The 16,803-nt window shown below is 38.6% G+C and overlaps 1 protein-coding gene across 2 annotated transcripts in view; it reads right to left on the bottom strand.

The window, feature by feature from the left end:
* LOC122563665 (ADAMTS-like protein 1) overlaps positions 1-16,803 on the bottom strand; it is a 561,186-nt gene that overhangs the window by 186,636 nt on the left and 357,747 nt on the right. For both annotated transcript variants that reach the window (XM_043717704.1, XM_043717714.1), the window contains 3 exons: positions 9,083-9,157; positions 6,351-6,508; positions 3,043-3,154 (listed from right to left, as the gene is read on the bottom strand). In XM_043717704.1, the coding sequence (XP_043573639.1) occupies positions 3,043-3,154; positions 6,351-6,508; positions 9,083-9,157 (345 nt within the window). The remainder of the gene's footprint in view (positions 1-3,042; positions 3,155-6,350; positions 6,509-9,082; positions 9,158-16,803) is intronic.

Here is a 16,803-nt window from a genome sequence, read left to right as displayed (position 1 = left end):
TGGACAAATAGGTTAGTCGGAGATTTGAGAGATTTCTCTAATTCCTCAACCTGAACCTTGTGTGCAACTGATGAAGTCTCTCTATGCCTTTCCAAATAAGCCACAGACAAGCTTGGGACACTCGTGAGCTGGCAGGGACACTTGACCTCTTCAGGGACGCAATGATGATATCCCAAAAGATTTTATGCTATCCTCTGAGGAGTTTCTTCCCACAACCTAGTCACTGACATTTTAATTCTTTACAGTAGGTCCCAGCATTGGTCAAAGACCTCTAGTTTTAATAATACCCCTCCATACTATGCTCTATCCTCTACAACCAAGCCAATTTTGTATCCAACTTGCCAACTCAGCCTGGATCCCATATGTTTTAACCTTCTGGACCAGCCTGGCATGAGGAACCTTATCAAATCCTTCAGTAACGTCCATTTTAGACAGCACCCACTGTGCTATCGTCTTTCTTATTTCCTCAAAAGACTCAATCAAGTTTGTAAGACTAGGCAGCACCCACAAAGTTATGCTGATGACCTGTAGCAAGTCCATTCTTGTCCAAATCTGATAAATCCTGTCTCTAAGAAACTTAAGCAATGATTTCTCCACAACTGGTTGCAAGGCTTACCAGCCTATAATTTCCTGGATTATTTAACCCCACCCCTCACTCCACCTACCCTCCAAACCTACTGGTTTTCTTAGACAAGGAGCAACATTGCCTAGTCATTGGAAAGAGGGGTTGTATAACGTAAGCTAAATGAAGGAAGACTTTGGTTTTTTGCGTATTTCATGAAAGGTCCATTTCTAAAATGCCTCAGAGAGGGAATTGACAATGATCTGCAACTCACACAATCCAATATATTGAAGCTCATTTCGTGAATGTGGATTCAATGGAACTCTGTTTATAAAGAAATATGCAAGTTTTTTTTAAACTGTTTAGTTTTTTTCTGATTCTGAACATGATAAATATTGCTGTATGAATGTCATCATGTTGCTGCATTGTCATGTTTAGATTCTGAATAAAACACAATTTTCGTCTGAATGCAGTTACTGTTTTTGTTAATCAATAGCAATTGGGCAACAGCTTAAAGTGAGACCAGGTGTGATTCTTTATTTTCTGTTCATTTTTAGCTCATAAGTATCCTGGTATTACCACAATTTTATTTTGCTCAAAAACTGCATGAATCCATGTAAAAATCTGTAAATCTGTTTCTTAGATTAGAATCAGTCTGAACGTTGTGGCACAGACAGCCTCACAAGGGCACCTCACATTTTCAATGCATTATCTGGGTTGACATGACACTAATTGTTAAAGTTCACTTGAGAATGTAACTTTTAAAAAGTTCTGCAAGTTACATATGAAAGAACTGAAACCAACATGGTCATTCCAAACGATGAGAGACTTAACAAACAATCTAGGTATTTTTCAATATATAATTTCAGTTATATCACCTGTAAACTTTTGCTATAAATTCTGTGTCTTATGATCTTATACTCCACAACTACTTGATGAAGGAGCAGCGCTCCAAAAGCTACTGCTTGCAAATAAACCATTTGGACTATAACCTAGTGTTGTGTGATTTTTAACTTTAAACACTCCAGTCCAACACTGGCATCTCCAATTCATTCCTCTAAGACTCTTTAATATTTCATTTGGTCAAATGCTGTCTTAATGTCAACATCACTGAAATTCACCTCTTCTGCCTACAAGAGGTCAGAGCTGTAATGAGCTCTTGAGTTGCATGTCCTTGGCAGACAATAAACTGAGCATCAATGAGCAAATTATGACTGAGCAAGAGCCCTTGATAGCACTGTTGGCCACATGATCCAAGTAGAAAGTGCATTGATGGGCTGGTAACTGTCCTTTTTTAATTTATCTGGTGCTAGAGTTGTTGTGTAGTGCAATAAACTGACTATTAGCTCACAGCTGGTTCTGGAGAAAAAAATCTTTAGTACAACCACTATGACATTGTCAGGGCCCATAAATACTTATGCCTTTGGTGACTTCTTGATATCAGCGAGAGTGAATCACGTTCACTGAAGATGACAAACATGTGATTTATGAACAGAAATAAGCCGTTCACCATTTCAAGTCTGCATTTATTCAATAAGGTCATGGTTGACCTGATTGTAATGTAAAATGTGGATTCCCACCTACCCCTGATAGATCATCATTAAGCAAGGGGGTGAAAAGTTATCTACCTCTGCCTTACAAATACTAAAGGCCTCTGCTTCCACTACCATTTCAGGATGATAGTTTAAAAGATTAATGACGTCAAACTTCTACCTAATCTCTTGTTCATGTTTGACCTCATGGTATGAGACTGGAAGAGTTTGCCATGTATGTTGAGACCATGGAAGACTTGTTCCTTTCAACTGTTTACCATTTCCTTTCACTTCTGTGGACCTTTCCTACCAATGGGATAGAATACACCCTGGGATGGTACTGATAGTCTCTGGGAAATTTCCTGAAAGATAAGATTGTGAAAGTATGACTATGACAAGTTCTGGCTCAGTTAGATTGTGGCAAATTTGGACTTAATCCATATCGGTTAACGAGAAGCATTTTGCAGGGTCACCCGAAGTGGGCATGCCGTTTTTTGTATTTGAATCTAGTGTCTCCATTAATGTGGGTGGTTTACATAATAATATGCTGCTTTCCTAATTTAATCCAACTGTTAGTTAATACTGTCAGCTGAAAGGATGCCAATATTTCTCCTCCCAAAGCTGATCATATGAAAACTGAGAATTCGTCACTTGGGAGACTGTCAGTGTAGCAATGGGTGGCCTTTTGGCACTGAGGCAGTTATGAAATAATATTTCTGTTATTAATAAAACATTCACAAATTTGGTATCTTAAACATTCAGGCAAATTGTTTGCACTCAATATATCTCACCTCGTGCCTCAGCTAAAGTACAGAACTGTAAAATTGGTTCCAACATGTTGTATAAATATTAAATATGTTCTACAGCAACCTCTTCTCTATATTGAGTACTTATATTAATTGAGGCAGAGTTGTTGTAGTAAATGAATATAACAGAAATGAAAATTACCTCCACCACAAGTGACGGAACAAGGAAAGAAATCAGTTTCTCGCCATTGATGTATGATAGGCTGGTAAAAGAAAAACTGGACTATACTGTCTGCTTTTCCCACATATTGTATCTGAAAGAGACAAAAACACAGTTACTCTCCTTACATCTTAGGAAAACGATTCATGTCATCTCCTCAGTTACCAGGTATAACTTTAATACTGCAGTACAAAGACTGAAAGACCGAGATAACCCTTAACAAGGGTAACTCCCGAGTGCACTACATGTTGTATGCTCACACATGTGATGATACTGTAGAGCATGAGGAAACAATATATCTGAATAGTGGAAGTAGAAGCAGAGCATTTCAGGCATGGAAAAGCATGGTTTCATGTTCTATTGTGTACAAAACCTGGTTCGAATAGCAGGTTGTAACACAACTTGTGGCTCAAACAGCTTTCTATCAAGATGCTATCTGGACAATTGTGCTCCAATTATTATTCTATGAGCTTCTGAATGCTGAGCTGCATCAGAATATCTCAGAGATTTATGGAAATTTGATCATTCATTCACCTTCCTCAGAGAACAACAGAAACCTGTTCCCTTTCTGAATGTTTTGAAATAATATCATCATGAGAGGCACATTTTAAAATGTCTCTCAGGAATGCTTCTTAAAATTCTGAAATACAGTGGAGGCCCACCATTCCCCAAGTAAACAATTCCTTTAAATAAGTACATCAGATATTTTGGCAAGCCTGCTGTTAATATTGGCATTTCATTGTTCTGTTTGTGTGTCAACGCTGCTCACTCTATCATTGCTTGGATCCAATGTCAGTTACTCAAATCTCTTAAATGCTTTCTCTCATTTCTTTTTTGCATACACTTTTAATGGAAATAAGATGGCAAGAAGCAAGAAAAACAGAAGAAAGTAAGGTGCTACAGGATAATTTTTATCTGACTATCCTGCAACTGTTACTTTATCAAGTAATTAATGGTGAAGCAGTTTGGCCTGGGGTGGGTAAAGTATCTTCCCAACCCAATTTGTTTTAATAACTTTAACCACAGGAACAGGAAATATTGAAGAGTGTTAACCAAATTAAAATGCTCAACGGTATGCAGCCGCTCCATTTTGATAGCTGCATATTTCTGAAATTGATTTGACGTCCCATGTCAATATAAAACATTATTCCTGGTTCGGATAAGTGAGCGTGTCCTGGTTCAATGAAGCTTTCTACATTCTGGGTTGGGCTTGTACAATAAGAAATTAGAAAAATGAGTGGTGACCTTACTATGACACCCAGGTTTCTTAGGAGATTTGACACAGTCAAAGCAGAGAGGTTGTTTGCCCTTGTGGGAAAGTCCAGGACCAGATGGTAGAATCGCAGAACAAATTACATCACACACTTATGACAGAGCCGTTTCTTCTCTCAATGTAATAAATCTGTGGTGATCTTTTCTACATGGAGCTGTTGAGGGTGGGTCATTAAGTGTATGCAAAGCTAAAATAACACGGCACGGTGGCACAGTGGTTAGCACTGCTGCCTCACAGCGCCAGAGACCCGGGTTCAATTCCCACCTCAGGCGACTCTCTGTGTGGAGTTTGCACGTTCTCCCCGTGTCTGCGTGGGTTTCCTCCGGGTGCTCCGGTTTCCTCCCACAGTCACAAAGATGTGCAGGTTAGGTGAATTGACCATGCTAAATTGCCCGTAGTGTTAGTTTAGGGGTAAATGTCGGGGTATGGGTATGGGTGGGTTGCGCTTCGGCGGGTCGGTGTGGACTTGTTGGGCCGAAGGGCCTGTTTCCACACTGTAATGTAATCTAATCTAAGCTAAACGTTTTAATCAGTAACTGAGTAAAAGGTTATAGGGAAAAGACACGGCAAAAGTGAGTACTGCAGATGCTGGAGATTAGAGTCAAGAGTATGTTGCTGGAAAAGCACAGCAGGTCAGGCAGCATCCGAGGAGCAGGAAAATCAACGTTTCGGGCAAAAACTCTTCATCATGATGGAAGCTGGGAGCCACACCCTAACCACCCGACGCCTGGAGGAAGAATACCTCATCTTCCGTCTCAGGACCCTTCAACCCCATGGCATCAATGTGGATTTTACCGGTTTCCTCATTGCCCCTCCCCCCGATCTTATCCCAGTTCCAACCTTCCAGCTCAGCACTGTCCTCAGGACCCATTCCATCTGTCCATCTTCCTTCCCACCTATCTGCTCCACCCTCCCCTCTGATCTATTACCATTACCCCCACCTCCATCCACCTACTGCATTCTCAGCTACCTTCCCCCAAGCCCCACCGCCCTCCCATTTATCTGTCCACCCCTGGGGCTCTCAGCCTCATTCCTGATAAGGAGCTTTTACCCGAAACATCAATTTTTCTGCTCCTCGGATGCTGCCTGACCTGCTGTGGTTTTCCAGCAACACACTCTTGACTATAGAGAAAATACAGTCAAGTTGAGCTGAGGATTATCAAATCATCCATGATCTCAATGAATGGTGAAGCAGACTGAGAGGGCTAAATGGACTACATCTGTTTCTACACCTAATAGTCTTATTAACATGATACAATCTGTGTGAGAGTAGTAGAAAGTCAAAGATTATCTTGCAATAAAATGCTGACACACAATTTGCTGAATCTTCATTATTGGCAAAGATTGAAAAAGGAAATTCTGGTCATTTCAGCCAAAGTTGATAAATTCAGACAATATCTATGAATTCAGGGGCTTTTCAATCACTTCTGACTTCGGGAAGTCATCTAAGTAATCTACCTCTTTGTATACTTAACTTCACCAGGTATATTCTGACTCAAAAATTGGATTTTCTGAAGGATAAAATGGGATCAGCATGATCCCGTCACTTGTCCGCCCTCATCTCCCACAGGAATCTCGTGTAGATTTTAAGAGTGCAAGTCTAGTGCATCTAATATATCTGCAAACTGTGTTTACCATCACCCCCCCACCGAACCTGACCCAAGAAGTAGCCCAGCTATGTTCAAAAAAGAAGGCAGAACTTATAGCTTCTTGTTTTTGACAAAAAAAATTACCCTGCTGAACGTAAAGGGAGATGTTTAATGGATTCATATTTAATGACAACCTCTGTGGGCAAAATTGCAAAACTGAATTGGCACATATAAGAAATGAAAGCTTGGATGAATTTTCATGCTGAATGCTTAAAATTAAAGCATAGACTTTTTAAAAAATGTTTAAAATTAAAGTACAGAAAACTGGAAGATAGTTAGATCATATTCAACTTGTAAGAATAAAATCAGTTCAATTAATAATTAGTGTTACTATTAATAGAGCTAACCATAAAAAAACAATGATTCACCTTTACAGTGAAATCTGCTCCAAGAGGGCCATTTGCTCTCAATATCTCCTTCTCTGAAAATTTCTGGAACTCGATGCTGGTATTTTCAATGGTAAAGGTTCCAGAAGAGCTCAGGCTGTTTTCTCCTCTTTGGCCCAACAAAGTCTTTGTTTCCAAATCTTGATGACATAATTGAAATAATTTAGGAGAAAGTTTAGCTCCAAATTGTGTTCCAAAACCTAAAATACATCACATCTGTCCCCCAGTTACAAGATAATTATATCATTACTATGGAGACATGAGAAAAGAACAAACATTGAAACCTTCCCTTACTACAACTTTGTCTTTGGTTTCCTGCCACCTTTGTTACTAAATTTTTCCCACCCTCTACACTCACCCAGATCTTCTAGTTTGTTTTCCTTCTCCTCACCATTTTCGACAGTATAAAATCCAACACATTTCCACTTCCTTTCAGTTCTGTAGAAAAATCATACTGACTGGAAAAAGACTTCTTATTGTTTTATTCCTAATTAACTATAATAACTACTACAGTCACAAAATGGCTTCTATCACTGGTACTGAGCGTGTCCAGCTTTTATGAGATGGGCTGAAGATGATCCAATGGCTTCTTTTTTTAATCCTCAAGCTACAGTTCCTAAATGTTAGAGGGATAAAATCTGTTGTCCTTCACATAGCAGGGTATGTTCCTTTTTGTTTAAAATGGGACTGGATCTTGCCATAGTTTTGGAAGTGGTGAACTGCAGGCCAAAACAGCCCTGTTAAGTTTATAATTAATTAGGTTGCATATTTCTGCCTCAGTTTTACAATCTCACTCCTTATTACACTGTGCTAATAAATTCAAGATCACAGTTTCTTTTGTCTCTCATTGGAGATTAAAAAAGCCCAAAAAATGATGTGGAGTCAAGGCTACCTCATCATTCATTGAATTAGTGAAAGAGCTCTTTCAAAACGATAGCTAACTTTCTTTCCATATTTTTCTAGTGCCTCAGCATTGGTGTGACTGGTAGCACTGTTGCCTCATTCAGAAGTTTACGGGTTTAAAACGGCTTTACGCTCCAAGATTCGAGCACAAAATCGGGCTGATACTATTGTGCGGTACTGAAGGAGCATTGCACTTTTCAAGGAGTTGGCTTTTAGATGAGATGCTAAACTGAAGCTCCATCTGGATTTTCAAGTGAATGTAAATGTCCCATTGCACTGTGCTAAAGAACAGCAGGGTGATTATCACCAGCTTCATTAGCAGCATCAGTCAACAACTCAAAAGCACAATATCTGAGCATTTTCACTTTGCTAATTTTGGAAACTTGCTGTGCACATGTTGGCTGCAGGAGCCCCTAGTTTACAGCAGTGACTACATTTCATTGTCTGTAAAGTGCTTTGGGATGTCCAACTGTTGGTGAAGGAAGAGGGAATCTATCGAAATGCAAGTTCTTGTTTTCTTAAATGGAGTAAATTATGGAACGTACAAGATGAATAAATTGGAGAGGCTCTGCTCATTTGACAATTCCTCAAAGTTGGAAATTTTCAATTACCTTGTAGCTTTAAACTCACTGGCTCACTTTAAATGGAACCCACAATGACAAAACTATATTTTTTCAATGTTTTCAGAAACTTATTACGAAACTTCCAAACAATGTTTAATACATTTCCCATAGTTTTTATTAACCTTCTCCACTAAACGTTTCAACAGGCTGAGCTGCTGCTGATTGACCCAGAGAAGTTCAGTCGGAGCAAAGTATTCCCAAACCTACTCGTAAAAAAAAGATGAAACAAACTTCAGGTGCTTCCTCTGAATACATGAAGATGATGTGAGGAAAATCCATTTGTTTGTGCTATTTGCAGCATTGGAGAGGAGGGCAGATGTGTGAGTTTATGTAACTTTGACATGCAAGTTTCTGTGGACAGACTCATAATTGCTTTTAAAGAGATTGTCATTAGTTTATGACTATCTGGGTATTTGGATGCCTTTGATCAAATATGTGCATAATGCTGTATACAAGGCAATCTCAAAACTACAATTAGATTTTAAAATAAAGCTATGAGGAAGAAAATATATTCCAATGATACACCATGGTTGAAAAAAAAAGCTAGCACAAATACAAATAGAATCATAGAATCCCTATAGTGTAGAAGCAGACCTTTCGGCCCATTGAGTCCACACTGATCCTCTATAGACCATCTCACCCAGATCCACATGCCCACCCCATCTCTGTAAGCCTGCACTTCCCATTGCTAATCTACCTAGCCTGCACATCTCCAGACACTATGGGCAATTTAGCATGACCAATCCACTTAACTTAAACTCTTTGGACTGTAGGAAGAAATCCACACACACCCAGGGGGAATACCTGTGTGGAATTTGTTCAGTCACCCAAGACTGGAATCAAACCCGGTCCTTGGTGCTGTGAGGCAGCAGTGCCAACCACTGAGCCACCATTCCACCCCTCATAATTACATTGATTTGATTATTCAATCTCCTGTGACTGACACACATTTACAACATGAGTCAACCCAAGTCTATTATTATCACAATCACACCCACAAACAATTCTGACCATAAAAAGATAGCTAAGATGTACATTTCAACAGATGTTATCGGATTACTGCAGGTGAAAGATTATTTCTAACTACTGTTAAATATTTCCATAATATCTTTAAGGAGGTTCAAACAAAAACACAGCAGCAAACAGCAGATGTAAAGGAGTTCAGTCATAAAATTGGTGTCTACTTACACAGATGGTCTGGGCCTTTGAGTACTATTCGGACATGTCGACTTCCATATGGAATGGCAATGACCATGTCGTCCACTGGGAAAAGAAATTTGAAGAATGAGACATTTAAATGAAAAACATATCTGGGAGAATTCTCCATGGCATGTATTGTATTGATGGAATCCATTTAAAAAGTATTTTTTCTACTTTCCAAAGGTTGCATTGAAACATAGAAACTGCTCAATGCTATTGTCCACCTCACCAGAGTGAGTTGTGTTTATTTATTTCTCCTTTATTAAGACACTGCCAAATATGGTTAATCTTTATTTTTCAGAACAAAGGTGTTATGGAAATTCTAATTCAAATAGATTAAACACATGGCACCTGTTTTAGTAAGCATGTCTGGTCTTCTTGCAAATTTAAAATCAATAACGCTCATCAAATTTAATAAGATAATCTTCAAAATAACAATTGCAGAGTTGTAGAATTTTTGTCCCTGAGTCAGAGGGCACACAGTTAGAACAACTCCCAGTTTTGCAAACCTGTCCTGGAATGAAAAATGCAACTGGGGGCAGGTGGGGGGTGGCCGGGTGGAGAGATGTGGTCACGCTTTATGGGAGTCATGGTTACTGACCCTGAAAATGCGTGTGTAGGCTTGCAAGCTGCACAAAGACCAGCCTCAGTGCATTGGTGTTTTGCTGAATTTATGGAAAAGAACAACAACAAAAAATACACTCCAGCCCCACACAATACCCAAGTCCCATTCATATTAACCAATGTTACATCATGCCACCCATTAGCCCTCAAACCATCCAAAACCAACATATGGCCCTCTAGATACCCTTCATCCCTCATATTCCCATGCCAACCTATTCCCTTTCACACATTCTAATGGTCCAATTATATCTTTCATGCCAACCTGAGTCAATTCACCAATCGCATATTGACATTCATACACTTGCTAGCCGTTAGGCCTCTACGTACATCTCCTGACCTTTATAAGCAACCTCTTCACCTACGTAGCATTAACTTAGATCAACCAATCCTCCCACCCATACCCTTTCCCCTTACATGGACCATACCTACTCAGTCAGTATGCATCATTGGGTGACCTCAGGCAGAGATTAAATAAAATGCTTAAAATGTCTATTGATTAATTGACTTTTTTATTAAAAAGCAACTCCTTGATTAAAATCCATTCACTACAATTAACTTCCTTTATTTCTAATTGAATATCAAACATTGGAATTCATCGTCCCACCTCAAAGAGTTCGCCAAAACTCGGAACCATCAATCAAACTATTCATCCTACTCTGATAACCAAACGTTATACAGTTGTATAGAACTAGCCCTGCATTTGGAGCCTTTTGCCTTATTTCAACAGTCAACAAAATAGCAAGCACTATCTTTTTAATAATGAAAGCAGATTTCTTTTCAAAGAAATGACAGTTTTAAAATGTCTTAACATCCTGGCAGTACCTTGATAGTTTCAATGCCCAAAGTCATTCTCCCAAAGTGCATTTTACTCCCGCAAAGGTTTCCTAGGGTCAGAGTTTCCAAAAAAAAGCCTTTAATTCTCCTAAAAGTATGCTAACACTTCAACAAATTCCAGATGCTTTGGACCTTTTCCTCACCAGGTCCAAAGCGCATAGATCATAATTTGGTCATTTCATTAATAAAAGTTACATCAGTCCAAGACAGCTGCACTTTTAAGTTGTGCAGTTGCCTCTGTGAACCAAGCCCCATTCCCATCCACTCTCCTTTCCCACACATGGAAGGCTCTGCATTCACGGTCAGAATTTCCGTGCTTGGGCCTCTGCCATCACTTTTATAATGATGAAGAAGCCACCTGCACGAAAATTCAGACCAAAATTTTTGACAACCCATAAACAAATGCTCATGAAACATAAACAGAAATGGCTGGAGAAACTCAGCAGGTCTGACAGCATTTGTGGGCAGAAAGCAGAATTAACATTTCAATTCCCCAGTGACCTTTCTTCAGAACTTCCATTTCTCAGTTGAATTTTGCTGCTGAGTCCCATTGTTTAGTTTAAAGTTCATTAGGATTTATAGCTTCAAATTTTCACATTTTATGGTCCTCCTGCTACAGAATCTGATGCAACTAAAATGTTCTGTGGATGTTTTAAGATTCCTTTTTATTTTGTGTAAGTAACATGGCAGAAGACATTTTGTTTCATGTTTAATTTACTTAAGAAATAAAGGTATATCTATAAAACACTTCAACATTAATTGACTGTGAAGCATTGCAATCTATGTCATGAGGTAAATGACAAGTTAATCTAACTTTGAGGAGAAAGTGAGGTCTGCAGATGCTGGAGATCAGAGATGGAAATGTGTTGCTGGAAAAGCGCAGCAGGTCAGGCAGCATCTAGGGAACAGGAGAATCGACGTTTCGGGCATTAGCCCTTCTTCAGGAAACTGAAGAAGGGCTAATGCCCGAAACGTCGATTCTCCTGTTCCCTAGATGCTGCCTGACCTGCTGCGTTAATCTAACTTTGGTCATATTGTTTAACAGAGGCATCTTGTCCAATGCACTAAGTACGTACTGACTTTTCTAAAATTAAAACCTTCTTTTACTGGAACAGACAAACAGGAACTTAATACATCCTTTTATGTAAAGGGCTGTAGCTCCAACAATGCAGCACTACCTTAGCAGTATGTTAAAGCACAGGACTACATCATATGTGAAAGGAATGGAATAGGATTTGAACACACAATCTTCTGATGCAAATGCATGATTTCTCCCAAGTGGAGTAAGCTGATATTGTGCAGGAAAATAACGGAAATATTTGTGGTCGATTACGAAGAAAATCTAATTCTGTTCATTTTTTAAAAAGTCAGTAGCAATTTCAGTATTGTAGCACTTGATATCTATAGTTGTCAGACCTCTACTCTTATTGCTAGCTATTATCCTGAAGAAATTGTTCACAATCGTGATGGTTGGACAAGAATAAATTTGAACATAAGTGTGACACTCTCTATGTTTAACTAGCCACAATCACTGGACAAACACAAAGAATACATGGTGAGAAATTAAAGGATCACCAATTACAAGAACGTAAATACTAGCATTTTCAATAACATTATATGAACTGTTGTTCAAATATATTTGAGTCATGAAGAACTAAAAGGCTGATTCAAACCAAAGATGAAACAGTAATCAATACAGAATCCTGATTGAGGAGCAGATTAATTATATGTTTGATGATTGGGTTTGCCACAGATATAAACGTCCAAATGTCTGGGCTTATTTCCAAAGTTTGTGTATTTCTGAATGATTTTTTCCATTCCTTTATTCAGATGATGGCCATCAATTCACAAAACAAATCCGCAGTGCATGTTTTATAATTGTAGAAATACTATCTGTTTGTTCAGCTGCACACAAAAACATGAGAATAGAATGGGAATATAACACTGTCGCGGGTCTGTTCTGCCATTACATTTTTATAATTCATTGCTTTCATTTATGGAGATGTGGGCATTACTAACAAGGTCTGTATTTATTGTCCATTCATTAGTGCCATTGAATTTGCTAGTTGAGTAGACAATTAAAAGACAAACAACTTTGCTATGGGTCTGGAGTCACAAACTCCACAGCAGGGAGTGATGGCAGATTTCCTTCCTTAAGTTATGTTGGTGAAGATGTTAAATTTTACAATAATTGATTTTGGTTATCACCATCACCATTACTGAGGCTAGCTTTATATTTCAGAATCATCAGATGATAATCAATTCCACCACCTACCATAGATAGATTTAAATCACAACTCCAGCTTGAGCCTCTACAGTACTTGTCCAATGACATACCACAGTACCCATATGCCATCATCTCTCCATCTTCAACATTGACCAGGGGCTTTAACTCCAAGTTCTCCTCTGTTTCCCATATCCCTTGATTCTCTGACAGAGCAAACTTCTGTCTATTTCAGTCTGAACTTCATTGAATGACAGAGTACCCACAACCCTTGATAGAGAATTCTAAAGGTAAATAAACCTTTGAGTGAATAGAATTGTCTTCATCATAGTCATAAACCATCAAACCCTTGTTCTGAAACTCTGCCCCCATGTTCTAGTTTCTTAGTCAATCAGTGAAAACAATCTTTCTGTGTGTTCTGCAAGACTCTTTAGAATCTTGCACACCTCAGTCACCTCTTTCGTCTGATCTCCATTATCTATAGGACCAATAGACTGAAGCTGAAAATGTGTTGCTGGAAAAGCGCAGCAGGTCAGGCAGCATCCAGGGAACAGGAGAATCGACGTTTCGGGCATAAGCCCTTTTTCAGGAAATGGGCTTATGCCCGAAACATCGATTCTCCTGTTCCCTGGATGCTGCCTGACCTGCTGCGCTTTTCCAGCAACACATTTTCAGCTCTGATCTCCAGCATCTGCAGACCTCACTTTCTCACCAATAGACTGAAGTCTATCATAGAACAACCTTCTCATCTGAGGCATCAATCGAGTGAACTTTCACTGTATTGCCTCTAATGCATTATTAATTGTACTTTTTAAAAATTGGCATTGTTAAATATATAGCTACAAAAGGATTTAACATTCGGAACACTCATAGCTTCGGATTTATTTCCTGAGGAATATAGTCTTTTTTTTTGCAAAGTAGTTCTGTGTTTGTAAACATTTTATTGCTACTTAACCTTGTGTAGAGGTAAGTATACACTATTCACTGGCAATGATACATTTTGACAGGTCAGGTAAATCTAGTCAGCTTTTTCCATTTATAGTGTTATGACATGGGATAAACCCCTCTGCTAATCTAAACCTGACACACAGAGAAGCTCACCTCGCGCTGTAATCTGTTAAATTTCGAGAGGCAAAGAACTATCCCAGATCTCACTTTTAAAGTAAAAATTAACAATTTTGTTCTTTATTATGTCCAAAAGAGAACATTAAATTAACAAATATTTGCAACTCCTTTCTCTTAAAACTATCTTTTACCTCCCGCTCTACAACACTGGTCTGATTTAAAAAACCCTGATTAAGATTTACAAACAAAAATCACGTTTCAAAATCAGCAATCTTTGTCAATTTTCCTTTGTCGATTTTCCTCTGTATTTTCCAGGGTGTCTTTTCTTCGGACTTCTGCTGCACAACTTTTCTTATGGACAGGTACCTTTCAGAGAGCTATTCAGCGAGCAGTCTGTACTTTCTGGTTCTCCCCCTAACTGTTCAAAATGTCCAATTTTATATCCCAAAACATTGGATTATTTCATTGGTATGATGTAATCCCAAACAGTAAAATTCAAATTCGATTGGATTTTGGTATCCAGGGCATAATTTAAACTGATTGGCCAAATTTGAATTTGGTTTTGTTCCATGGCAACGCAACTCCAGCTATTTGTTTCAACCAAATGTTACATTTTTAGATTGTTCAGCACACTCTGTGCTTGCAGTCAGTCCTTGCCAGCTTTCTCTCCCTCTTAAAAAGGCACAGTACACCTACACTTTCATAACAATAGCTACTTCAATTATTTTAAAACATAATGCCATAATTGTTCAAATGGATCAGCACAGTTCATTAGATATTACACCACCCCAGTGCGTCCCAGTAATTTGTAGTGAGAGCCAGATGCAATGCGGAGTTGAAGAGAAGTCAGTGGTTCAATCTTCTTAGTCAACTTTAGTTTTATTGCTTTTGACTCCTGACAGTAGAATGGTTCCACCTAATGTCTTAGAAACAGTATGCAGCACATAGAAACATAGGAATGACATGCCAATTTGCACAGATTATAACTACCATAAATATCCTCTAAAAACCCATACAACCAAATAAGGCAAGTGAAAATCTGCAAAATAAAGTAAGCAATTTAAGTTTGTCCTGTCTCCTGAAGGACTCACTCACATTGATACACCATCATGACCTGCTGGTGTTTCAAGAGGTCACTCATGGAGTTTGAACCTCAACATCATAGTATGAGTTCATCACAAGGGAGCATGATATTCCTTGCACATTTTAAGAAGCTGCAAAAAACTTCTCTTTGTCCAAGCTTTTGTAGCTTCATATCAAATTTTGCTTCACAAAACTACACTGAAGTCCTTTGGGACAATTTTTAAAAATAAATACCATTTGCTATTGCTAATAAAATTGGAACCAATTAAACTTAGTAAAAACATAATTAACAGACAGCAACTAGAGCAGTACTCCGTTGAATGATTGCCTTTTTTGATATGGTTAAATCTGCTTAGTTTGATTGGTATCTTTCAGTTATTTTGTTCATGCATTGTTTTCCTTTGGCACCTGTAAGTGCAGCTAGAACCACACTCACAATGTGGTTTGTTTTAATATTGCTTAATATCTAACTACATCAACATGTCTGTCTAAACTCTGAAAAATCACTGGTCAAAATCACCTCTGTATTCTGTAAAGTTGAAATGATTACCAAGTTAAGTTGCAAGTTTATGAAATGCACATTGAATTCTTAGCATACTTCCAGGATATCATGGTCAAAACTGAAAGTATTAAAAGCATTATTATCAGATAACTTTACAGCTATGGCCAAGATTGTTTAGAAGACTGAACAAACTAATCTGCACTTGCTTGGATGGGTGCAGCTCCAACAACATTCAATAAGCTTCATACTATCCATGACAATGCAGCCCACTTGATTGCCACCACATCCACAAGCATTCACTCCCTCCAGCTCTGATGCATATTAGCAGTGATGTGTACCATCTACAAGATGCACTGCAGAAACTCACCAAAGATCCTCATCCAACTTCTTCCGAACTCATGACACTACTATGTGGAAGGACGATAGCAAGAAGCTGCAAAAGCTTGGTTAAAGAGATACTTGGGAATACTACCACCTGTACATTTCCCTCCAAATTACTCACCACCTTGACTTGATAATACAGAATATCACTCTACTTTCAGTGCCATTGAGACAGAATGCTGGAACTCCCTCCCTAATGGCATTGAGTCTACTGACACCAAATGGATTGCAGCAGTTCAAAGAGGCACTCACCACAACCTTCTCAAGGGCAATTAGCAATTGGCAGTCAATGTGTTGCTCACATTCCTTAAGTGAATAGAAAAAAATTAACAGCAATGATAATGAATAACATGTTTTAGAATGTGGTAAACAGTTAAGCTTCATTTGTCCTTTTATAGATAAGTTGCTGCAGCATCTAGCTTAGTAGGATAACAAAGCAGATTGCATGCATGCACAAATTCCTATGTGTATTACATCTACATTTATAGTATCGTATAAATACAGAATTGGATTCATAGAACACCTCAGCATCTTTTTCCCCAACTAATTTGCATTAACAAAAGAGAGGAACTCTGACCAGGAAACAGAGAGAACTACATTTTTTTTGAAATTGTGTAATCATATTTTTAACATTCTCTGTTTACCTCCTCAGCTTCTGCTTAAATCATCCAGTACCATCATCCACATCCTATCTTGTCTTATTTCCGACTACCAACCACCCTATGCTAGTCCCTTCCATGTCTCTTCTGTACTTCATCACATCAATTTGAAGATCCTTTCCTTCTTTCTCAGTATTCCTTATCTATTTTATCATGGATGTTGCTGGCAAGACCAGCATTTGTTGCTCTGTCAATATTTTTCTTCAGGAGGTGGTGGTAAGCTGCCTCTTGAACCGCTGCTGTCCATGTGGTGTCAATACATTCCCAGCGCATTGAAAAGGGACTTCCAGGATTTAATTCGGCCACAGTGAAGGAACAGTGACATGACTTTATGCCA

This window comes from Chiloscyllium plagiosum, chromosome 2 (genome assembly GCF_004010195.1).
Source record: "Chiloscyllium plagiosum isolate BGI_BamShark_2017 chromosome 2, ASM401019v2, whole genome shotgun sequence".
NCBI classification, from domain to species: Eukaryota; Metazoa; Chordata; class Chondrichthyes; order Orectolobiformes; family Hemiscylliidae; genus Chiloscyllium; species Chiloscyllium plagiosum.
This window is presented reverse-complemented; position numbering and strand designations above follow the sequence as displayed.